The 25479-nt window shown below is 35.9% G+C and overlaps 1 protein-coding gene across 4 annotated transcripts in view; it reads left to right on the top strand.

Annotated features, from left to right (window-relative positions):
* The window catches only part of SSBP2 (single stranded DNA binding protein 2), a 316842-nt gene that overhangs the window by 95887 nt on the left and 195476 nt on the right, over window positions 1-25479 (top strand). For all 4 annotated transcript variants that reach the window (XM_040449499.1, XM_040449505.1, XM_040449513.1 and 1 more), the window contains exons 3-4: window positions 8232-8293; window positions 22405-22489. In XM_040449499.1, the coding sequence (XP_040305433.1) occupies window positions 8232-8293; window positions 22405-22489 (147 nt within the window). The remainder of the gene's footprint in view (window positions 1-8231; window positions 8294-22404; window positions 22490-25479) is intronic.

Genomic DNA, 25479 nt, shown 5'->3' on the forward strand with positions numbered 1-25479 from the left:
AGGATCCACATAAGAGTGAAACCATATGGTATCTGTCTTTCTCTGTATGGCTTATTTCACTTAGCATCACACTCTCCAGTTCCATCCACGTTGCTACAAAAGGCCATATTTCATTTTTTCTCATTGCCACGTAGTATTCCATAGTGTATATAAACCACAATTTCTTTATCCATTCATCAGTTGATGGACATTTAGGCTCTTTCCATAATTTGGCTATTGTGGAGAGTGCTGCTATAAACATTGGGGTACAAGTGCCCCTATGCATCAGTACTCCTGTGTCCCTTGGATAAATTCCTAGCAGTGCTATTGCTGGGTCATAGGGTAGGTCTATTTTTAATTTTCTGAGGAACCTCCACACTGCTTTCCAGAGCGGCTGCACCAATTTGCATTCCCACCAACAGTGCAAGAGGGTTCCCGTTTCTCCACATCCTCTCCAGCATCTATAGTCTCCTGATTTGTTCATTTTGGCCACTCGGACTGGCATGAGGTGATACCTGAGTGTGGTTTTGATTTGTATTTCCCTGATAAGGAGCGATGCTGAACATCTTTTCATGTGCCTGTTGGCCATCCGGATGTCTTCTTTAGAGAAGTGTCTATTCATGTTTTCTGCCCATTTCTTCACTGGGTTATTTGCTTTTCGGGTGTGGAGTTTGGTGAGCTCTTTATAGATTTTGGATACTAGCCCTTTGTCCGATATGTCATTTGCAAATATCTTTTCCCATTCCGTTGGTTGCCTTTTAGTTTTGTTGGTTGTTTCCTTTGCCGTGCAGAAGCTTTTTATCTTCATAAGGTCCCAGTAATTCACTTTTGCTTTTAATTCCCTTGCCTTTGGGGATGTGTCGAGTAAGAGATTGCTACGGCTGAGGTCAGAGAGGTCTTTTCCTGCTTGAGAGAGAGAGAGAATCTTAAGCAGGTTCCACATGCAGCACAATTCCCGTTGCAGGACTGGACCCTACAACCCTGGGATCATGACTTGAGTGGAAGTTAAGAGTCAGATGCTCACCTGACTAAGCCCCCCAGTGCCCCTACTGATTCAATTTTCTTAATTATAAGAAGAAGGTAATTGCGATAATACTTTAGAGTTGTGCTGAGGTTTAAATGAATTAGTGCATATATATATATATATATATATATATATATATATAAAACAAAGAAGGGTCTAGCATGTAGTACACACTCAAACGTGTTACCTTTAAAATTCTTGACCAATTCTTTTTTATCTTGTGTAGTTTCTCTACTACAGTACAAGTGTAAATACATGGCTCTGTACACCTGTGTGCTCCAGGTATCTCCACTTGAATGGCCTGCAATCCTCCTGCCTTGTGTGGTTACCTTTCCTATCAAAATAGCTCCAGCTCTCATCCCTAATTTATAGGTTCCCACAAGTCTTCTCTGACATCTCCAGGCCTTCCTAGGGGGAGAGGGGGCTTGAGGTTCTCTTTGCTATAATTTCTTGCCCCCACCACTACAGCCCCACTGCTTCTCCTTCTGTGACTGCTACCTTTTCTTTGCCTGAAGTTTCCTGTTTCTCTCATAGCCTGAGAGCTCCACTGATTTGTTGCTCTTGTGTATAAAAGATTCTTATTGAAGTTAGGGGAAAACTGAAGGGTATTCAGCCTTGTACTGTACAGGCAACAACATCGACTTGAATATCAGACACAACTATTCTTAAGCTTTTTGGTCTCCTTGCCACAGGGAATGTCTTACTCGCTGTTTTCCTGTGGACTCCATTTGCCTTACGTCTTGTTGATTCCTCACAACCTCTCCCGTTTTCTCCTTTTCTGAATCCTCCCAGACTCCTCAGACATCTTCTTCCTGAGAGACTGTCAGCAGCCTCTTAAACTCTTGTTACTTTATCATGTAGTATATTAGGTCTTCGTTCTCTACTTTCAAACCATTCCCAGGGGCCTCTATCTTTCTAGGCCAAAAAATAAAAACAAAAGTTAGAAGGAATCCATCAGGGAGTTTTCCCAATAAAAGGTATCATCTTCGAAAATGGGATGTGTATCTCAGCAGCCCAGTCTCTCAGCTGGGTGTAGCCTTTAAGACGACTTCTACCTTCTAGAATGGAGCACCACTATTCAATAAAACTTTATGTGATTAGGAGATGATCTCTAATCTGTGCTTCTAATAATTTCTCCACTAGTATCATGTAACTATGGAGCACTTGAAAAGTGGCTAGAACAATTGAGGAACATTCAGTTAACATAATTTTAAATTTAAAGAACCACATATGGCTAGGGGATACCATGTTGAATAGCACGGTTTTGGATTATGTGCTTCAAAATATGAACAGATTTTGGGGTGCCTGGGTGGCTCAGTTGGTTGATCGTCCGACTTTGGCTTAGGTCATGATCTCGCTGTCTGTGAATTCGAGCCCCGCATCAGGTTTGCTGCTGTCAGCCTGTCAGTGCAGAGCCTGTTTCGGATCCTCTGTCCTCCTCTCTCTGCCCCTTCCCTGCTTGTGCTTTCCCAAAACTAAATAAATATTAAAAATATATATATATGGACAGGTTTTTCTTTCTGTCTTATGTCTGTTTGGTTAATTTTTAAAATTAAAATGTCATTTTTTTCCGTTTTTTTTTACATTTAGTATATCGATGCATCTATACATGGAAGATTTTAGAAAATTAGTGTGAAAACTAGGTTATATCAAAATTAAAAGACTCAGGAATTTTGTCTAGGAACAAACATATACATACATGTACAGGTTCTTTTTATTAAAGTTTATTTATTTTGAGAGAGAGAGAGAGAGCCTGCATGTGAGTGGGAGAGGGTCAGAGAGACAGGGAGAGAGAGAATCTGAAGCAGGCTCCGCACTCTTAAGTGCAGAACCTGATGCGGGGCTTAAAACTCATGAACCGTGAGATCATGACCTGAGCCAAAATCAAGAGTCAGATGCTTAACTGACAGAGCCACCCAGGCACTCCTACAGGTTTTCTTTTTCTTTTTCTTTCCTTTTTTTTTTTTTTTACCTTTCTGTTTTATTTATTTATTTTTTTTGAGAGACACAGACAGCATGAGCGGGGGAGGGGCAGAGAGAGGGAGAGAGAGGATCCCAAGCACTCTATGCCTGTCAGCACAGAGCTTGATGTGGGACTTGAACTCATGAAACCCACAGATCATGACATGGGTTCTGGCCAAAAGTTGAATGCTTAATGCTTAGCTGACTAAACCACACAGGTGTCCCACAAGTAGTTTTTACTTTTAATGAGAAATCCTGTGACTATTATCTCAGACTTTAAAGGCAAGGAATTAGGAAAAGTATATGACATGTTAAAAATGGCTAACACATTCTTTTATAACTGAATTTTTTTCTCAAAGAAGATTTAAAAAGCACTACGGGTTCTTTTCTTAACACAGAAATTAGCTCTATCTGTTTATGGTATTAATAATTTTGAATATTGGTTCTCAAGAAGTATGAAAGGATTTAGGAATACTCTGCGAAGTTTGGAGCTCATAAGCTTCAAAACTACTGCTGTACTATTGGAGATGCTGTCGAAGTAGGTCTGGATCATTCAAAAAGGTCCCACATTGACAAGGCTAGAACCTCTGAAAAGGTGCTGCTGACATCCAGAATTGTCCCCTGCTGCTGCTGCTGCTGCTGCTGCTGCTACAACAGCAACTACTTCACTTCTGGAGCCAGGGGCAGGAAGCTTCTCTTCTTCCCCCTGCTCTTTGGTCTCCAGCTACTGTCCTTCTGCTGGCAGAACTGAACAGGAAACTAGCTGGCAGGGAGCCTGAGAACTGTAATTTTCAGAGTCCCAGCACCTAGTGTAGAATGGAGTATAGAAGGTGAGTGTGGGGCCTAGAGATAATAGGTGAATTACCAATATCCCTTGCCAGAAGCAAATAATGATGAAAAGTTAAGCAAGTGTGTGTGTGTGTGTGTGTGTGTGTGTGTGTGTGTGTGTGTTTGCATGTGTTTGTGTGTATCAGTTTTTATTTATACAAGTACTAATTTATTATATATACTGTAACATGCTTTGATTTTTGTTTCGTTTGTTTGACTTCACTTTGTTTGGTTCATGAAACTTCTTAATTTTTTTTTAAGTTTATTTATTTTGAGAAAGAGAGAGAGAGAGAGAGAGAGAGAGAGAGAGGCAGGGAGGGGCAGAGGGAGAGAGAGAATCCCAAGCATGCTTTGAACTGTCAGCACAGAGCCCAATGCAGGGCTTGTTCACGCAACCCTGGGGTCATGACCTGAACCGAAATCAAGAGTTGGGCATTTAACTGACTGAGCCACCCAGGCATCCCACTTCTTCATTCTTTTTATGATGCTAGGGTATTTCTTTCTATGAAATGTGCTGTGATATATTTTACCATCACATTTAGGTTGTTTTGCAATTACGAACAATGCTTCACTGAAAATTATTATATTTATGATTTTGCACACACGATCATAGGATACATTCCTAGAAGAAGAATTGCTCTTTCAGATAGTATGGGCACTTGTAAATTATAATTCTCATTTATAAGCCATATGGCATGTCTTACCCCTACCAATTTACTTTTTGTTCATTCAATATTTAGTGCTACACCTATGTAGAAATGCTGAAAATCCCAGGTCATATAGTAGAGACACAGCATAACCACAGACAGGGCCTTTAAATGTAGAAAATGGCAGTGGGAATGGGCATCATGATTTATGCATAAGTTACCAGAGAATAGCGCTTTCAGCTGGGCAAATGATGGAAGGAAGGAAGGTGGATGATTCAACAACAAAAAGCCCTAGGACAAAGAATACATATTGGAGCTAGGATAATGGAAGAAGGAAAAATAGAATTAAGAGAGAAAAATTATTTGCATAGATGTCATTCAAACACCAAAAAAGCCTGAAGCCTGTGAAACTCAATACAACAGAAAATGCCTTTTCATAAAAAGCAGAATTGTTTCTAAAATGACTATTGACATTTAGAAGTATTTTCTGGCCATTCCTCAACCATATCCATCATTAATACATGTTTGCTAAAACAATTAAATTTCAGAGATGAATATGATATTAAAATAAAAGTCACCCTTTACCCTTTTCCAGAGGTAATAGTTGTAAGTTTGGTATGATTTCTTTAAATGTATACACCAAAATGCACATATATATATGCATACATTTTTTTAAAAGAAAAGGTTTATATTACATATATTATTCTCCAATCTTCCACGTCTCCCACTTGAAAAACCAATATAGCATGGCTCTCTTTCATGTAGGTATGTTGTATTCTTTTTAATGATTGCACACTCTTCTATAGTATGCAAGTATCAAAATATATTTTTATATTCACTATTGGTGAATGTTTTCAGGTTGTTTCATTTTTTTTAATGTTTATTTTTTTTGAGAGAGAGAGCACACATGTGTATGTGAGTGGGGGAGGGGCAGAGAGAGAGGGAGAAAGAGAATCCCAGCAGATTCAGATCTGTAGATCAGCATCATCTCATGCTTCCTATAAGCAAATAATACCTGGAGTAGTAATTAGTTTGGAGGCAAAAAACAGCATTCACTATGGAAACCTATTCCTATGTAGAACCCTTTCTTCTTTAGAAATACCTAAAGCATTGATTGTTTATTCAGTAGTTATCAAAGGATGGCTTTTGTGTTAATTTCAATACGATGGACCAAAGTTTTACCTGCTTCTGTCACATACTTGAAATTTAAAAAATTTTTTTTAACGTTTATTTATTTTTGGGACAGAGAGAGACAGAGCATGAACGGGGGAGGGGCAGAGAGAGAGGGAGACACAGAATCGGAAACAGGCTCCAGGCTCTGAGCCATCAGCCCAGAGCCCGACGCGGGGCTCGAACTCACGGACCGCGAGATCGTGACCTGGCTGAAGTCGGACGCTTAACCGACTGCGCCACCCAGGCGCCCCTACTTGAAATTTAAAGTGAGAAAGATGAACTTTACGTAGTAAAGAATTTTATAGGGATGAAAAAAGATGATGTATGTGAAACATTTTGAGCTTCTCTGAGGAACAGTAAGATGTAATAACTGTTTAAAATATAAATGCATTAGTTTAGATTCCTTTCACAAAAGTGCCTATTGAGTGTAAACCACGTAGGTATTTTCCCCAACTACTTTATCTTGTGAAATTGCTGATGGTTGGTTGTAGAAGTCCAGGAAGGAAACTGCTGAGCACCAGATATGGAGCAGTGGGACTCATGTTAGACTGTGAGACTAATCCTGCTGCCAGCACAGTCTGGCACTGGAACCTAATCATGCCACTTTAATGTAAGTCATCACACCCTCTCATTTTATTTGAGAATAGTGCTGTCTGCTTTTTTTCATAGTCATATCTGTAAGTCAGGATGACCTGAGATGAAATGTAAGGATGCTACTTTAAAAAGCTTGCTGTTCATCTCATTAGGATGATTCCAGGAATTAGGAATATTTGTGTGTCTGGGCACATCTATGAGGGTCATTATTATGCCCTCTCAAGAAGACATCAAAAAGTGAACAAAAAGAGAAAAGATTGAGAGATATATGAGACACAGGTTTTTGACTAAATTATAACTTTTGCAGGACATCCGAGTTTTGTTATCCTAAGACTCATTATGTACTACCATTCCTTTTTTCATGAACTAAGAAGATACAATAAATGATTAATTGGAATTCAGATAAAAAGTAGTATTGATTTAAAAATTATTTGTGTTGGGGTGCCTGGGTGGCTCAGTCAGTTAAGTGTTTGACTCTTGATTTTGGCTCAGGTTATGATCTCACAGTCATGGGATCGAGCCCCATATCAGGCTCCATGCTGGGTGTGGAACGTGCTTAAGATTCTCTCTCCCTCTCTCCCTGCCCCACCCCTGTGTGTATGAGTGTGTGAGAATTCAAGTTCGGATTTGGCTTTTATTTGTATAACATATTCTGGTTCATTGTTCATATATAGATAATTTCTTTGTTTTTTGAGAGCAAATTACTGCAAAGCTTACATTGGTTTACATTTTGTATATTTAAGAATTCTAAAAAAATGATGATTTCAGTGATTTTAATTATGTTTTTTCATCTTTAAGCAGTTACTTTTTTCTTTTTTTAATTTCAGGCCACTTTCTGAGTTCTATCTTAAAACTTTTTTTTTTTTTTAAATCCTTTAGAACAAAAATTTCTAAGTTCTTCCATAGTAGGTGATAGAATTCCTTGTTTTTTTTAAAATCTATAATTATGTAGTTTTTTACTTCCTCTTTATATTAAGGTCCTATGGGCATATTTTGCTAATTGGGATATTGTTAAATAATTTTTAATTATTTAAACTAAAAAACTAAATCATACTTATACATAAAGATAGAACCATGGGTTTGTGACTCATGACCCCTGAAATCAAGAGCCCCTTCTCTGAATGAATCAGCCAGGCACTCCTACATAAAGATTGTTTAGGAGACCTTTCTGGATCACCTTAGTTAAAATTATAGCTCACTTCTTACTTTTTTCCTTTTTTTTTTTGTCCTTCTCTGCTTTGTTTTCCTCCTTAGCATTTGTTGCCTGCTACTTCTAATATAAATACAATCTCCTTTTTTTTCTTTTTGCTTTGTTTATGGTCTGTCTTCTCTATAAAGCATAATCTCCCTGAATGCAAAGATTTTTATCTTTTGTTTACTCCTATCAGTGCTTAGAAAAGGCACTGTATAAATCCTACCCAGTTTTCAAATCTCTGAATTTAATTTGTAAACAGTATTTAGTGAGAAATTTTAATTTTTAAGAGATACTGACCTTGTTTTAAATTTTTGGTAGTGAATGCCAAGCCATCTGAAATATAAACATTGGGAAAGTTAATATCATCTTTTTTAAACTGTTATTTTATGGAAGACATATGCCTTCTTACTCTCATCCCCTCAAATCAGGAATTTGTTTAAAATATCAATCCTCAAGGCATCATTGGGAGTCTGCACATATTAAGCCCAGACATTTGCAAATTTCTGGATTAGTGGTGATTAATTAAAATGCAGTTTTGATGTGCCTTAAGATCCTGAGATACCTCAAATTCCAGAAGTCTCTCTTAAAAATCGGGCACAGTGGGAAGCAAATTCAGGAAAATACTGCTGGCATCTTCTCTCATAAACCACCATATCAACAAATAACTATGTAAAATGAGCTCTTGTAAAACTTGAGTAAAGAATACTATCAAAATGATTAAAATCTCATATATTAACTTAGTATTTTTAATGGGGAAATATTGCTTTGTAATATGTGTGGGAAAAGGTATTATTAAGAAAGTATTTAATATCTCTTTTATTCATTTTAGATAAGATGGGAAAAAAACATCACATTGGGGGAACCACCAGGATTCTTACATTCTTGGTGGTGGTAAGTATCTTTTACTCCATTTTTATTAGATTGATGATGTATTCTTATAGGCCTGCACTATACCTGTTTATTATTTCATGTTTATTTTTTTTTCATTTTCTATAATTATTTTCTGAAAGATAGCACTTAAAAAAAAAGTCAAAGTCAAAACCAGAATTAGTGTTCTTTAACTTAAAGACACTATTATTAAGTCAAACTGGAGTTGGGTTTGGTATGGAATCTCCAACTGTAAGTATGATTTGGTATTAGTCAGCTTGGGCTGCCATAATGTTAATTTTATTTATTTATTTTTTTTAACGTTTATTTATTTTTGAGACAGGGAGAGACAAAGCATGAACGGGGGAGGGTCAGAGAGAGGGAGACACAGAATCTGAAACAGGCTCCATGATCTGAGCTGTCAGCACAGAGCCCGACACGGGCCTCGAACTCACGGACCGCGAGATCATGACCTGAGCCGAAGTCGGCCGCTTAACCGACTGAGCCACCCAGGCGCCCCGTGGGCTGCCATAATAAATTACCATAGACTTCTTGGCTTAAACAACAGAAATTTATTTTCTCACATTTCTAGAGGTTGGACATCCAAGATGAGGCTGTTAGAATGATTTCTTTCTGGCGAGGTCTCTCTTCCTGGCTTTTGGAAGCTGGCCTTTTTACTGTGTCTTCCCATGGCAAAGAGAGAGAGAGAGCTCTCTGGTGTCTCTTCTTATAAGGGCACAAGGTCATCATGAGGGTCCCACCCACATAAGCACATCTAAGCTGGGGATACTGAAGGTGGAAGTGGTGGTGAATTTTTAGGACAGTGAGGAAAAGTTAAAAAAATAAATTGAATTAGTTCAATATAGACCCAGGGATAGAACTGTGTAGGAACACAAAAAAGACTCTCAGACTTCCCTGAAGACCCAGTTGATACCAGAGCTTATCAATTTCATTGTAGTACCAGTATGTCCAGATATGTGATTTTTCTGCAGCAGCATTGGTAGTTCAGGTGTCTGCATGGACAAGTTAGGCTGTTTGTTTGTTTGCACTTCTTCAATTAGAAGTATTTCCTCTTGAGGGGCACCTGGATGACTCAGTTGGTTAAGCTTCCAACTCTTGATTTCGGCTTAGGTCATGATCTCTCAGTTTGTGGGATCGAGCCCCACATGGGGCTCTGTGCTGATGGTGCACTTGGAGCCTGCTTGGGATTCTGTCTCTCCTCTCTGCCCCTCACCTGCTTGTGCTCTCTCTCTCTCTTAAAATAAACAAACTTTAAAAAGAAAAAAAGCATTTCCTGTTCAGTGGTTCAGTTATTTAAAAGAAAAAACAAAAGCTGTCTTCTAGTGTCATGCACATGGTATCCTTGGTACACCTTTTACACGTCGCTCCTGAAAGCATGCCTTACTAGAAGTTTTGTGGTGAATGGAAACGCACTTGATCAGTTGTGGTTTTCGGTTTCCCTTGTTTGTCTCACATGTGTATGGCAGAAACAGGTGCGGTCCTTTGGCTCAGAGTTGTTCCTGTATTTGGAACAACGGTTTGTTGCAGTTAAGTGCTATCATTGTGCTGTTTTCCTGGAGATTAAGACTGAGCTCTTATAATGTATAATATTACAAAAGTCAACTTTTCATTTTACATAGTATGCATTTATGATAGCTAGATCTAGATGGTAAATATTTAGCTGTTTGCTGAATGTAATTGAGTCCCCTCACCTGTTGACACCTTCTATTTTTTATGTTTCCAATTAGGTCTACAAGGTAGCCTAAGAAACCATTTTAGGAGTCTGTGTCTACTGGATTAGTAGGCTGAGTGAGGATTTTGAAAAATTTCCATTAAAGAATTAATTTTATTTCTTGCACCTGTTTCTCATTTGCTCCATTTCTTATGAATGTAACCTGTTTTCATACAGTTGACAGTTGATATTACCTTTAGCTTTTTTGGTCTTAACTGTCAGAAGATACAGCTCTTAAATCTGCCATTGCTCTTCCTTTTTCTTGGGCTTTTAGATTCAGGGAAGCTCTTCTTCTGTGGTTTTGGTATTTAACTAATTTTAATTTATGCATAGTTGGAGATATCAAAGAAATGATAAACGGACACATGTTTTTTTAGAGTATATTTGTTCGGTTTAAATCTAGCACATGCAAAATATATAGGTATAGTATTTTCAGTTTTTAAAAATGTCCTCCCTTAAACTACTAATGTACCCTTTGAGGTCCCTATTTCATCTTCGTAAATAAGTGGTTCTAAATGATTTTGAGATTATGGGATCCTCTGAGAACTGATGCAAAGCTGTGGATCCTCTCCTTCAGAAAGCTGCCCAGATCCTAAGCTTTCTTGATCTTTGTGTGTAACCAGCCATGACTGTGGGCCTTAAATCCAGCAGATGCTTGATCTTTTTTTGTTGTTGTTAACTGTTTCAGAGGTCTTTTTGATTTTCCTTCCCCTCCCCCCTTTTTTTTGATAGGACTTTTTTTTTTTTTTTTTTTTAAGAGCAGTTTTTAGTAGTTCACAACATAGTTGACAGGAAGGTACAGATATTTCCCATATACCTTCTACCCCGACATAGGTATAACCTCCCCCATATTAACATCCCCCATCAAAGTGGTACATTTGTTATAGTTGATGAACCTACATTGATACATTTATAACTACCCAAAGTCCACAGTTTACATTATAGTTCTTGGTGTTATACATTCTGTGTTTAAAAAAAACATTTTTTTTAACATTTATTTATTACTGAGAGACAGAGACAGCATGAGCAGGGAAGGGCAAGAGAGAGGGCGAGACACAGAACCCAAAGCAGGCTTCAGGCTCTGAGCTGTCAGCACAGAACCCAATGCGGGGCTTGAACTCACAAACTGCGAGATCATGACCTGAGCTGAGGTCGGATGCTTAACCGACTGAGCCACCCAGGCACCACTTTTCTTTGGGTTTGAACACAATGTATAATGACATGGTCCATCATTACAGCATCATACAGAGTATTTTCACTGCCCTAAAAATCCTCTGTGCTTTGCCTTTTCATCTCTCCAACTCTGACCCCCCTGGCCACCACTGATCCTTTTACTGTCTCCATAGTTTTGCATTTTCTGGATTCTTTTAGTTGGAGTCATACAGTATGTAGCCTTTTCATATTGGCTTCTTTCACTTAGCAAAATGCATTTAAAGTTTTTCTGTGTCTCTTCATGGCTTGACAGCTCATTTCTTTTTAGTGCTGAATTATATTCCATTGTCTGGTGGTACCATGGTTTGTTTACCTACTGAAGGACATTTTGGTTGCTTCCAAGTTTTTGCAATTATGAATACAGCAGTTATGAACATCCATGTATAGGTTTTTATGTGGACATAAATTTTAAATTTCTTTGGGTAAATACCAAGAACCATGATTGCTAGGTCTTACAGTAAGAGTATTTTTAGTTTTGTTTTTTTTTAAAGTTTTTTAATGTTTATTTACTTTTGAGAAAGAGGGAGAGACACAGTACAAGCAGGGGAGGGGCAGAGAGAGAGGGGGACACAGAATCTGAAGAAGGCTCCAGGCTCTGAGCTCTGAGCTGTCAGCACAGAGCCCGACATGTGGCCCAAACTCATGAACCGTGAGATCACGACCTGAGCCAAAGTTGGATGCTCAACTGACTGAGCCACCCAGGAGCCCTATCCTTAACTCTTTAGAGCTGTGCTTTATTATATGTGCTCTAGGTTAGGGATTCAGGGCTGTACTAATATATATATATATATTTTAAACCAGGAAAGCAGTTACTGCTGTTGAATTCGAGATGATTAAGATAATAGGTATTCTTCTAAAACTTACTGCTTGCTAATTTGGTCAAATGCAAGGTCCCTGTTGGATGGACCAGTTGCAATTTTATGACTTCTTCTCACTTCTGTATTTTTATAGAATATTTGAAAATGGAGTTGTCCTGTTGTTTAAGCCTCTTCATCAAATATTTACAAAGTGTAAAACTATGCTGCCCTCAAGGAAATAAGTATAGGAGAGATAAACAATTAATAGTATTATAACTGAGGTATATATTAGTTACAGTAGCAATTCAGGGGGAATGATTACTTTAGTTGCGAGATTTAGGAGAGGCTTTATAGAAGAAAATCTGAGCTGAGCTGGAAGTTGAGTGAAGGAACGATATTTTGGGCAAGGAATAGTTAGAATGAAGCCTCAAAAGGAATGATTGTGAATCCACGACATGACTGGTAGCTTGGATCAGTTGAATTGCAAGTGCAGTACTATGAAGCAATAGAATAAATGGATGAAGACAAAGGCAGTGGCCAAATGATAAAGTCCTAGAGTACATCAAGGATTTTGGATTAAAACTCAAAGATTTTACACATGGTATATGACATGATTAGATTTGTCCTTTTAGACATTCACTTGGCAACAACAGAGATGGATTGAAGAGGGTTGAGAACAGAGATGGAGTCTAGTTACAAGGCAAGTTTAATTGTCCAGTTGAAAGGTGATAGGTGATTGATCCCACATAGGAAACAATGAGTAGAATAGTTGGCATGTGAAGGATGAGTTTCCTAGGTTTTAGATTTGGATGGTGGGATGAACAGTGCTGTCATTGACTGAAAGAGGAAATATAGAAAGAACAGCAGGCTTTGGGGAAAAAAATGCCATAATTTATGTTGTACAGGTTAAATTTTGAGATGCCTCTGTGACACTCAGATAGTGATGCCCTAACACAAAGTCAGAGGTCTGGGTGTATAGCTCAGAGACAAGTCCATAATGGTTTGGAAATAATGAGCACAGACCGTACTGAAGGTGAAAAGTGCTTACAGATTCAACTGCCCGGTGCAACCAGTGAGACAGTACCTGGGGTTAGAACCCTGAGGAAAGTCAACAGTTAAGCCTGGGTGGATGAAGAGCAGCCTCAAAGGAAAATAATTGGAGAGGGAGAAGGGTAATCAGGAGAGAATAATGCATGGGAACCAGGAAAGGCATTTAAGGCAGAGATTAAAGTTTATAACAATTGTAAGTAAGAGGACATAAAGATTTTCCTGAATTGAGAAGTAAGGTGAATTTTGGTGGTCTTGAGGAAAATAGTTTTGGTTAAGTGGTGAAAGAAATTCAGAAAGCTTCTGTAATTTATTTTTCTACCTCGAGGGTTACTGAGAGTAGCCGAAGTGTGTGGTGGCATATGTAGTTTCCAGATTAACAAGAGAACACGACCTAACATTTTAGTTTTTAAATTTATTTTTTTATTTTAAGTTTATTTATTTATTTTGAGAGAGAGACAGGGAGAGCAAGCAGGGGAGGGGCAGAGAGAGAGGGAGAGAGAGAATCCCAAGCAGGCTCTACGATGTCAGTGTGGAGAAAGATGTGGGCATCTAACCCGTGAACCATGAGATCATGACCTGAGCTGATACCAAGAGTCGGTCTCTTAACTGACCGAGTCACCCAGGTGCCCCAATAGCCTTGTCAATGTGTATAATTTATTTATTTACTTTTTAAAATACTGACTTTTTATTTTATTTTAGAGAGAGAGTGTGAATGCTGGCAGGGGGAGGGGGAGAGAGAGAGAGAGAGAGAGAGAGAGAGAATGAGAGAGAGAGAGAATGAATGAATGAATGAATGAATATCTCCCCTGAGCTGAGCTTGGAGCCTGACTCTGGGCTTCAACCCACAGCCCTGGAATCAATGACGTGAGCCCAAATCAGGAATGAGATGCTCAGCCAGCTCAGCCAACTGAGCCACCCAGGACCTCCTCAATTTGTGTAATTTAAATTTAAGTCTTCTTATTTAATGTTTTAATGGCAGGAAGTATGCTTTATTCTTATTTAATTTTATATATAAAACACCTTTTGAAATAACTTTGTTTCCATGTATTTATATACTGAAATAACTATATATGATATCACAGAGAAAATAAATGAATAGCTAAGATTATCATGAGAACTCAGTTTCTTTCACCTGGGAGTGAGAAGTCAAATCTTAACAGTATGCTAACACTCTAATGATTTTAGAGTCTAATGGATGAATATCAGGTATAGCTAAGAATAACCAAGTACCCATGTAAAAACAGTAGCTTGAATTAGTCAACTGGTCACCTGAATGGTATAATAATTATTATTGGCAGACTAATTCTTACTCATGTTACATGTCTCTCCTGTAATAGGCATGGCATAACTTTTTGAATTGAGTTAACATAAGGTGGGGGATGGGTGAAATAGATGATGGGGATAAAGGAGGGCACTTGTGATGAGCACTGGGTATTGTATGGAAGTGTTGAATCACTATATTGTACACCTGAAATTAGTATTACACAGTATGGTAACTAGCTGGAATTTAAATAAAAACTAAAAAAAGAAAAAAAGTTAAACAGCAATATAAGATAGTGCAGGTGACAACTAAAATAGGAGTATAATCATGGTGAGAAGGGAGTAAAAAGTATTACAAGAGAGAAATAAAACAGAGGTGATTAGGCTAAAAAGAAATAGCAAAATGTTCCTGGGAGCAAAAAAAATGTAAAAAAATAGCAAAATTTGGTGGCGAGAAGATACTATAAATAAATGATGGAATTTTCCACTAAAAACAAAGGATTAGAAAGGAAACTGAGGCAAATTTTACTCTGTTAATAGGAAAACTTCTTTTCTTGCCATACTAGTTTTGAGACTTTTCTAGAATATATATATTTTTAGTACCTTTATTCTTCTTTTTTTTTTTTAATTTTTTTTTTAACATTTATTTATTTTTGAGACAGAGCATGAACGGGGGAGGGGCAGAGAGAGAGGGAGACACAGAATCAGAAGCAGGCTCCAGGCTCTGAGCCATCAGCCCAGAGCCCGACGCGGGGCTCGAACTCACGGACCGCGAGATCGTGACCTGAGCCGAAGTCGGACGCTCAACCGACTGAGCCACCCAGGCGCCCCCCTTTATTCTTCCTTTAAAAGTACTTTTGCATATACCATCTCTTGTATCTGCACAAAAGCCTGTAAAATACATTAACAGATACTGTTTTCTCTCTTTTTACATAAAGAAGCTAATGGAAGGAAACTATTTTCTCAAGGTCAGATTTAGAATTAGAGCTGAAATTTCCTGAATTGTAACCAGTGCTCATCTCAGTAACAGATGATATTTCTTAAACACAGAGCAGATTTTAGTGGCCCACTATTAATAAGACATTAATTACAGTTCCCTTTTGAACATCCTGAGTGGCTAATTCTAGACAGTACATAATGGGACTCAGAAAAGTTGTCTCTTCTGAGTCTGGTCTATATTGAGGCATCTGTACATCACTGGCAGCTGCATGTAGGGTGAGGGGGTGGTTGCCATAGGATACTCAGGAAATGAGTTGGAGTATGAGAGTCAAAGGTAGGATAACAAAGTGTTTGCTGTCTTATCTAGGACAGGTATCTACTACACTTGTAACAGCTGATGCTGCTTGGCCTGCCAGAGCTGCATAAACTTGCCCATAATCAGCATGAGCCATCTTGAAATGAAAACTCTTCATACCATACTCACATTAGAGGTAAAATAATGTAAGAATGAAAAAGTTCAAGCCCAGCTCTGCCACTAACCAACTGTGTGACCCCTAGGCAAATTATTTAACCTTTTTAAGCTTTGGCTCCCTCATTGATAAAACAGGCATAATAATGGGAGGATTAAATGCTGAATGTATGATGCTTAACATATGATGCTTGAATTTGGCACATAAGCTATTTTAATGATACTTTAAATTATTAATTTATAATTAACCCAAGAGTATTGTGAGAATGATGGTAGTGGGACAAAATGTAATTCTTGCTTTTTGTAAACTATTAAATAATGCTTTGGAATAAGACATTGCATGTATGTCTTCATGCTCTTCATCTAAGATGATTAGCAGGTACATGTATATTTTACATAAAACCCTCTTTAGTGTTATGAATAGTTTTCTTCAGTATAGATTATGAGGATCTAAGAGTCATTTAAAATACATTTTGGGGTCAAAGAGAAATAACTTCCTTAGCTATTAACAATTTGAGATTAAAGTAACATGGCATGCTCCTTAGAAAAAAAAAATTTCCCCTGTGTTCTTTTCTTCTTTTAATTTTTATTTTCAGGTAGTCCTGAATGTGGCCAGTGGATTAAGGTTATATAATTATGTTAGCATCCCATCTTCTGGACACTTATGACATGATTATTCACCCTTGTAGACTTTTCTGACAACCATTTTGTGTTCCTTATTCCTTAGAGATATTGACAGCTAGTGAAGTCATCTCCACTCACATCCTCAGAATAGAAGAAAAACAGTTAATGTATTAGTGTTGAAGAATCTTCAACTTGGAAATCTTATGTTTTCCTTTGATTTATGTGGGGGAAATTTTAATAATTACAAATGGTACAAGAACAAAGATTTTAATACTTTGCAGGTTTTGATTCCTGTAGTTGGTCTCTAACCTCTTCATTTGTAAAATACTTATTTTTCACTTGTTTCTGCATAGGAACAAAGAGACTGTGTAAATCTCAACCATTACTCATGATGATGAATCCACCGCATTTCAAGGATAATATTTTCATGTCCAGCTTAATAGATGATCTGTAAAGATTTGAAAAGCTCCTTAGCCGCTAGCATTTATGGTTGTTAAGGGAAGTCTGTGTCTATAGAAGTCCAGAATTTTCTACCCTTGGCCCTCATGGGAAACAAGGAACCAGTTCTGTGGTTCATCAGAAAAGCTTACTAAAGTAATTAATGAAATTCCTCCAGCTAAGAACAAATCAAGTATTGCTATGACTCTTACCTACTTAAAAAGCCTAATTTTTCCTCTAGGACATACGTCCACATTTTCACATGGTAAATGTTATATTATAATATCAGCCAAAAGTCTTTGCCCAGAGTATTGTAAAATTTTAATAATATATGAGAAGTAACTTCCACATTGGGTTGTGTTTGGGTGCTTTAGGAAATTGAGTCTCAATTTTCAATTCAACTCATCACTAGTTTTGGATCCACGGTCACATATATGCCATGAATTTTATATTTTCTTTTTTCCTCTGTGAAGCGTATGACATAGCATATTGCATAGATTATCAGTTAATATACACTTGAAATATTAATAGGAGAAAATCATAGTTTAAAATGTTAATTTATGAAGGGTTTATAGAGGTCTTCTCATTTTAAGCTTGTTATTTTCTAAATTAGGTAAGTGATTTGTCTACTGTCCCACAAAACCAAGCATGGAATAATTGCAGAATGTGAACTCACGTTTTGATCATCATGCAGCTTTGTTGTTGTTGTTATGATTATAACTAATTCTTCTCAAATATTGCAATGATATTGTAGCAGTCACAATATACTCTATGAATCAGATAAACTAGTCCAAAACATGGGTTGGATTTTGTAGAAAAGGTAAACTTTTGAAACATCTTTCCCATTTGTAATGACTTCTTAGGTAAGAACATATAAATACTTATAAAATAGATGAAATGTGTTTAACATGAATATCATAACACTAAAAATAAATTTGTATTTAATTTTTAAATTCATTTTATACTTAGAATTTTGTAACATTTTTACTTTAATTATGAAACTCCTAATGAATAGGGTTTATAAATTGAAACTTTACCTTATTTTTATGATGAGTATTCTTTATTATTAGTATCTCATAGGTTTCTGGTGGTCTCCTTAGCTGTATGGTCTTTGAAGTGATGGAATAGAGATTGCGAATACACAGAAAGAATTAATATTTGTTTTAATCACTGTAAAATGGTACCTAAAACAGGGCTGGCCAGGATACTTTTTTTTTTTCCTCATTTTTTTCAAATTGTGGCAAAATACACAAAACATAAAATTCATCATCTTAACCATTTTTCAGTGTACAGTTCAGTGGTATTAAATATATTCATAATGTTGTGTAGTCTTCACCACCATCTGTCTCCATAACTCTTTTATTTTGTGAAATTGAAACTCTATATCCATTAAACAATAACTCTCCATTCATTCCCCACTCTTCCATCCCCTGTCAACAACCATTCTGCTTTCTTTCTTTATGATTTTTGGCTACTGTAAGTACCTCATATAAGTAAAATCATGTAGTATTTGTCTTTTAGAGACTAGCTTCACTTAGTGCAGTGTCCTTGTGGTTCATCTGTATTGTAGCATATGTTAGAATTTCCTTCCTTTTAAAGGCTGAGTAATTTTCCATTGTATTTATATAGTATGTCTACTTAACCATCAATGGGCACCTGGGTTGCTTCCATATTTTAGCTATTGTGAGTAATGCTGCTATGAACCTATGTGTATAAATATCTCTTTGAGACTCTGCTTTCAATTAAAAAAATTTTTTTAACATTTTATTTATTTTTGAGAGAGAATGACAGAGCGCAAGTTGGGGAGGGGCAGAGACAGAGAGGAAGACACAAAATCCGAAGTAGGCTCCAGGCTCTGAGCTCCACCACAAACTGTGAGATCATGACTTGAGCCAAAGTCAGCCACTTAACCAACAGAGCCACTCAGGCGCCCCTGCTTTCAATTTTTTTCTAAGTTTTTATTTTTATTTATTTATTTTGAGAGAGAGAAGGGGAGAGGCAGAAAGAGGGAGAGAGAAAGAGGCACCAGGGTGGCTCAGTCAGTTAAGCCTCTGACTCTAGATTTTGGCTCAGGTCATTATCTCCTGGTTTGTGAGTTTGAGCTCCACATTACACTCCATACTGGCAGTGTGCATCCTGCTTGGTTCTCTCTCTCTCTCTCTCTCTCTCTCTCTGCCCCTCCCCAGATTGTTCTAAGAAAATAAATAAACTTAAAAAAAAAAAATGAAGAGGAAGAGCAAGAATCCCAAGCTGGCTCTGTGCTATTAGTGCAGACCGTGACGGGGAGCAGGGCAGGAGGCTCGATCCCACAATCCCATGAGATCAAGACCTGAGCCCAAACCAATATTCCAATGCTTAACCCGCTGAGCCACCCAGCACCCTGTGCTTTCAGTTCTTGTGGGTATAAACCCAGAAGTAGAATTGCTAGATCATATGGTTAAATTTATTCCTGGGTGTGTTACTTTTTTTGATACAATTGTGAATGGAATTGTTTTCTTAATTTTGCTGCCTCATAGTTCATTGTTACTTTATGGAAACACAGCTGATTTTTATGTATTGATTTTATATCCAGCAACTTTACTGAATCCATTTATTTAGTTCTAGCAGATATTTTGTTGATGGTGTCTTTAGTAATTTGAGTCTTCTATGTCTCTCTCCCTTTTTTTAAAGTTTATTTGTTGTGAGAGAGAATGTGTGTGTGTGAGCAGAGCAGGAGCAGAGAGAAAGGGAGAGGGAGACTCTTGAACTTAGAAAGCATGTGATCATAACCTGAGCCGAAATCAAGAGTTGGATGCTTAACCAACTGAGCCACCCAGGCGCCCCTTTCCTCCTGTTACTGATCTCTAACTTCATCCCATTGTGCTCAGAGAAGATACTTTGTATGATATCTAGATTCAAATCTACTGAGACTTAATGTGTGCTTTAACATATGGCCTATTCTGGGAAATGTCCCATGTGCACTTGAGAGGAAGGTATATGCTGTTGTTGCTGGGTGGAGTGTTCTGCATATGTCTGTTAAATCTAGTTACTTTACTGTGTTGTTTAATTTCTGTTTCCTTGTTTATCTTTTGTCTGGTTGTTTTATCCAGTATTGAGAGTGGAGTATTAATATCTGTAATTATTATTGTAGAACTGTGTATTTCTCCCTTTGGTAAATGTCTTCAAAGGGTGTATTTCTTTAACTTTATTCAAGGAGATCATGTATGGGTAATGTATTATTGTCAGAAAAATACCATATAAAAAGTTATCTCATTTTAGTAAGTTGTTTTATTATCCCTCATCTTGATCTTGTAAACTTTTAACCTTACATTAAATCCATAAAGGGAAACTTAAAAATAGAAATAGAGCAGTGTTACTGTTCCAAGGTAAATATTTAATTTAATAATATGTGTATAAATAATTATTTATTGATAGTTATTTAATAACTTTTAGGACATAGTCTGATAAGAAATTATTAGTTTTTTTCCAGTCCATTTTGTAAGACAACATTTTAAAAGTAAAAATGTAATAATTTCCAAGAGGGTTCTTACAGCATTTGCTAGGAAATTAGTGAATAAGAAGAGATATTAAGATGTTTGTCATAATATTGCACATAGTATTTTCTGTTTAAATACAATTTAAAGACGACCATTATAATTTTGTTTTTTAAGAGCTTTGAAGTTCCTTAATAACATGAACATAAGAAATAATAATTACAATATACTATAACTCATAACACACTTGATATAGGCAGAAAACTTTTACCTGTATCTTTGTATACCTATAATTTGTATACTTTTTGTCCCAAAAGAAGACCAAGTGCAACTTTTAATTAAGTTATTGTTTTCCTTATTTTCCTTGCTTATTGTGGAAACTTCAAAGGAAATTAAATGGCAGTACTCAATCATTCATATTTTTTACTGTTGAAGATAATCTTATTTTACTGAACTAGTTGTGTTATAAGGCCTACAGAATGTTTTCTCCTAGCTGTGGAGAGAGAGATTCAGGCTGAGTCTCCAAGGGTCAAACCAAAGAGGCCAGGTTTAATTTATCTTTTTTTTTATATTATTATTTTTTATGCCAATACTTAACCATCTATGTTCTTTTTTCTTTTTTTGATTTTTATTTAATTATTTTTTAAAATTTATATCTAAGTTAGCATGTAGCGGCAACAATGATTTCAGGAGTAGATTCCTGAATGCCCCTTACCCATTTAATCCATCCCACAACCCCTCCAGTAACCCTCTGTTTGTTTTCCATATTTAAGAGTCTCTTGTGTTTTTGTCCCCCTCCCTGTTTTTATATTATTTTTGCTTCCCTTCCCTTATGTTCATCTGTTTTGTATCTTAAAGTCCTCTTATGAGTGAAGTCATATGATATTTGTCTTTCTCTGACTGACTAATTTCACTTAACATAATACCCTCTAGTTCCATCCACATAGTTGCGAATAGCAAGATTTCATTGTTTTTGATTGCCGAGTCATACTCCATTGTATATATATATACCATATCTTCTTTATCCATTCATCCATCGATGGACATTTGGGCTCTTTTCATACTTTGGCTATTGTTGATAGTCCTAACAATATGTATGCATTTTAAACTTTAATGCAAGCTAATCATAGTGTTGATTATATTATTGATAATATGCTTACTCTGTCAGATGCTGGATTTATGTTATATAATTTAATTTTCTCAACAATCCCATTTTATAGAAACAATCCTCTTGATAGAAAGGAGGAAATTGTGTTTCCGATCTGTTTAAGCAATTTGAGCTAGTAATTAATTTACAGAGCTGGCTTCTGAGAAGTGTCCTGTTCCAAAACCTGTGCTCTTAACCAATTGATTAGTCTATTTTCCATTTCTGTAGAGTGGGAAATGTATAATAAAAAAAGATTTCTGTTGATCAGTATAATTGACTTTGTTGCCAGTGTTTCTAGATATTTGCTTTCCTGAATTTGAATCCTTTGCTCATGCTCATTGTTAATTTCATTGATGGAAGGATGATCAGAGACATAATTTTGTAAGCAGTATAATTATTTTTCCCAACCAGTCCCACCTTACTTATTCCCATTGTTTTTGAATAGGAGGGGAAAAAAGAGACCATGGATTTTTTGAATTTTCAAAATTACTAACCTATTTTGGTAATTGCAAGGACAAAAAGAATATTTTAGGAAAATGTATTTGTTTGAACAGTGTGATTAAATGGTCAGGATATTGGCCTGGTAATTGGAAAACAAAATTACCTTGAAAAAAAATAATGTGTCACTTTATTCCTTAATGATTAAATTAGGATATTATTTACTGTTTTTTTTTAATGGGGAAGCTGTGAAAGGCATTGTAATTATTTCAATCATGTGTTTAAGCTATATAAACAGATAATTTAAAATGACAATTTAAAAGATGTTTTAATTTTTTTTTAGAAAAAAATCTTAGCATTTCTGAAACATAGCTATTTCTGAAAGATGTTATTGCAGGAAGAACCCTGCTTGATTTAAATCTTTCATAGAAACATTTGTCCTGAAGAAGAAAACACATTTTGTATAAAGAGTAATACATGTCTTCTATTTTTGGAATTTTGATCTCTCATTTGGTGTTATCTGCTTTTCTTAATGTTACCATAATTACTTTTTTAGTGTATTTTGGGATCTCTACTGTGCAGCTCCAGAAAGACGGGAAACATGTGAGCATTCAAGTGAAGCAAAAGCCTTCCATGATTATGTGAGTTAATGTTTAATTGAACTAAGTTATATTGTTAGTTTTCTTTTTAACCACTACTCTTGAAAAATTCATTGGACCATCTATTCTTTTTCTTTGGTTTTAAGAAACTGGGTGTTATTTTTTTCTTAAAAATTAGAGTTATAACTTTAAAGCGAAATACAAATGAGTGTTTGTCTTGTTGAAAAGCTTAAGATACAAGGTTAGTCTTAATTCCGAGTTGTTAAACGTATTTTTTTATCTTTAAGCATGCCTGATTTGTGAAATTTCAGATTTATAAAAATGAAGTAGTAATTCTTTATTTTACAAAAGGAGTCATGAGAATACTACAAATGATAAGTTTCTCTTTTGCACATAAGATTTAAAAAATACATAAAGATACTATTTTCTTCTTTTTTATACCTTTCGGTTACATATCAGAACTATCCTTTATACTGAATTAATTTCTACAACTAAAACTTATTGTGAATTAAGGGAAACAGCAAAAGATGCTATGCAAAAATGAAAATGTGATTTTTAAATCTTTTTTTAATTTTTTAATTCTGAGTGGAGGACAGTAGATTGTCCCTGGCTAAGTGATGTATATTGAGAATTTTGTTAGAATAACTGCAAATGTGATTTTAGAGAGTTGATGATATTAGGAAGTAGAATTGTAGAAAATAGGAGGGGGGAAAAAACAAAATTTTTTTTTTTTTAGGGAAAAATTGCATTTAAGAATAAGATAGTATTGTGACGGGTCTGGGGAAATACTGTTTGTAGAATTGACCATAAAGGAAGGACATCTTGAGTTTGGGAGGAAGGAAACCCAATGTCCTTAGCTTGGAGGAGGTGGAAATGGGGCTGGAACCTGAGGAGATATCTGATGGTAACTACCTAAAACTTAACCAGAGGGTTATTTGTTATTTGTTTACTTGGTAGAAGGGGGACATCATTCTGTGTGAATAGCCTTAAAAACCAAAACCAGGACTCAAAAGGGAAAAAGACTTTGTTCTTCCAAATGACATACTTCAGTCTCAGACTAAAGCGTTGAAACAGCCAGGAGAATTACAGCCCTAAAAGTAGCACTAGGAACAGTGTGCAGGCTGAAGAGAAGGGAAAGTTTGGGCATCTGGCAGGGACTGTGTAATACTTTAACTGTGTACTAAGCCGATTAAAGTGACTGCCTGTGCTTGCCTCATCTGACATTGATTGTATTCATAAAGCTTGCTCCGTACCAAACAATAGCTCTTGGGTGAGTGAGTGAAACGGATGCTTTTGCATGTAAAGAAAATGTAGAGAAAATCCAGGTAAGGCAGAATCTAGGACACAGTATTTATGGCAGAAAGTAGAGCAGAGATCCAACCATGATGATGATAAGGAATCTGGCTAGAGTGGGATACTTGCATCTCATCTATCTCCTACACCAAAAAGACATGTCTAGCTTTGACCTGCCATTCATGGAAAACCTTTTTGAAATACCCAATAATTTTGACAAGTAGATGGCATTCGATAGTGCCAGTATTCTACTCCAAAGGACAATAATATTTGTGAATCTACATTTTAAGGAATTAATTATGTAAATAATTTTTCAAAATTCCATTGTATAGAAAAATGCACCCTACTGTTTACCATAGAGATCTTACAGGGAATACTGAACTAATTTAGCATGTCTTAGAAGCATTAGATAAATCATCATTGTCATAGCCTCCTCCTCTACCTCTTCCTCATCATCATCCTCATCATCATTGTCCTATTAATTTTGCATTCATGAGGCATTTTCAGTATTTCAGAGAATATTCACACTTGTTAGCTTTAGAAACTCACTTAAAATTCCAAAGTTTTTGAGCATGAGCATTGGCTAGAAGTACAATTGAAAGTAGAATAGATTTTCAAGGAAGAATAATCCCTTAGCATGTAATTTGGTCCTAAAAAATGTAGTTTAGAAAAAAATTAAGTATTTGGATTTTATAATTCATTATGAATATTAGCACATGCTTTATCAGATGTTTTCTAATTTTATCTTAAATATTAGTTTTAAGAGATTTGATTTATTTTAGGCAGCATTTTTATTATACCTTTAAGCCAATTTAGTTTCAGTGATAATATGTCTCCAAAATTGTCTTTTAAATGAAGGTTTGTGAAGAGGTTGACTTACATAATTTTATGTTATAATTGGATTTTTAGAAATACATTTTTTGTAGCATAATTTTATGGTAATTTTCATGAGTAGGATTTCCTGACTTCTTAATAGTAGATAGTTTCTGAAAATAATCAACACAATTCATGTTTAATGTGCAGATATAGAAATTTGAAAGACTCAGGGAAGAAAATGGGAAACAGGAACAAACAATAAGATTGTGGCAAAATTCTAGAATTCTGTATTTCTTTATTAGAGTTCATGATGGGACCATTTCTGTAATAGTAATTAATATGTATACCTACTGCCTTTCAAGGTAGCTCTCAAAGGAGCATTCTGAAAATATTTTGTTCAAGAGCTTCATCTTTAGAATAAAAAAGTACTTGCATGCATAAATTCTCATATGTTTAAAAAATAGTCTTGTTACTTTATAGTCTTTGTTTATATGATTGATAATGGATAATGAAAAATAGACTACTTTTTTAAAAGAAATGATAGAGGCATAATGAGGTGAATAATGAATAATCTTTTTAATTAAAAAACAGCCTAAATTGTTAAAAATGATTACCTTTTGATATTGGGATTATGCAAAATACTTTCTGTATTTTCCAAATACTTACAGTTAATTTTATATTCGGGAAATTTATTTTAAAACAGAGAAACTTTTACCTTTCAGTGACTACCTTACAATGTCTCTTCGAAATTAGAAAATAACTAATTTAGTAAAATATCACATATTTGAGGTGGTTCTGTGTTTTTAAATGCTGTAGGCATTTATGAAAGACTTTTGCTTTTTGTATGTGCACATATACACATACATATGTATGTGTACATATGATCTATAAACTGAATAGATGTAACTTTTAGGCCATTGTAT

This window comes from Herpailurus yagouaroundi, unplaced genomic scaffold, assembly GCF_014898765.1.
Source record: "Herpailurus yagouaroundi ecotype Mexico unplaced genomic scaffold, PumYag 29, whole genome shotgun sequence".
NCBI classification, from domain to species: Eukaryota; Metazoa; Chordata; class Mammalia; order Carnivora; family Felidae; genus Herpailurus; species Herpailurus yagouaroundi.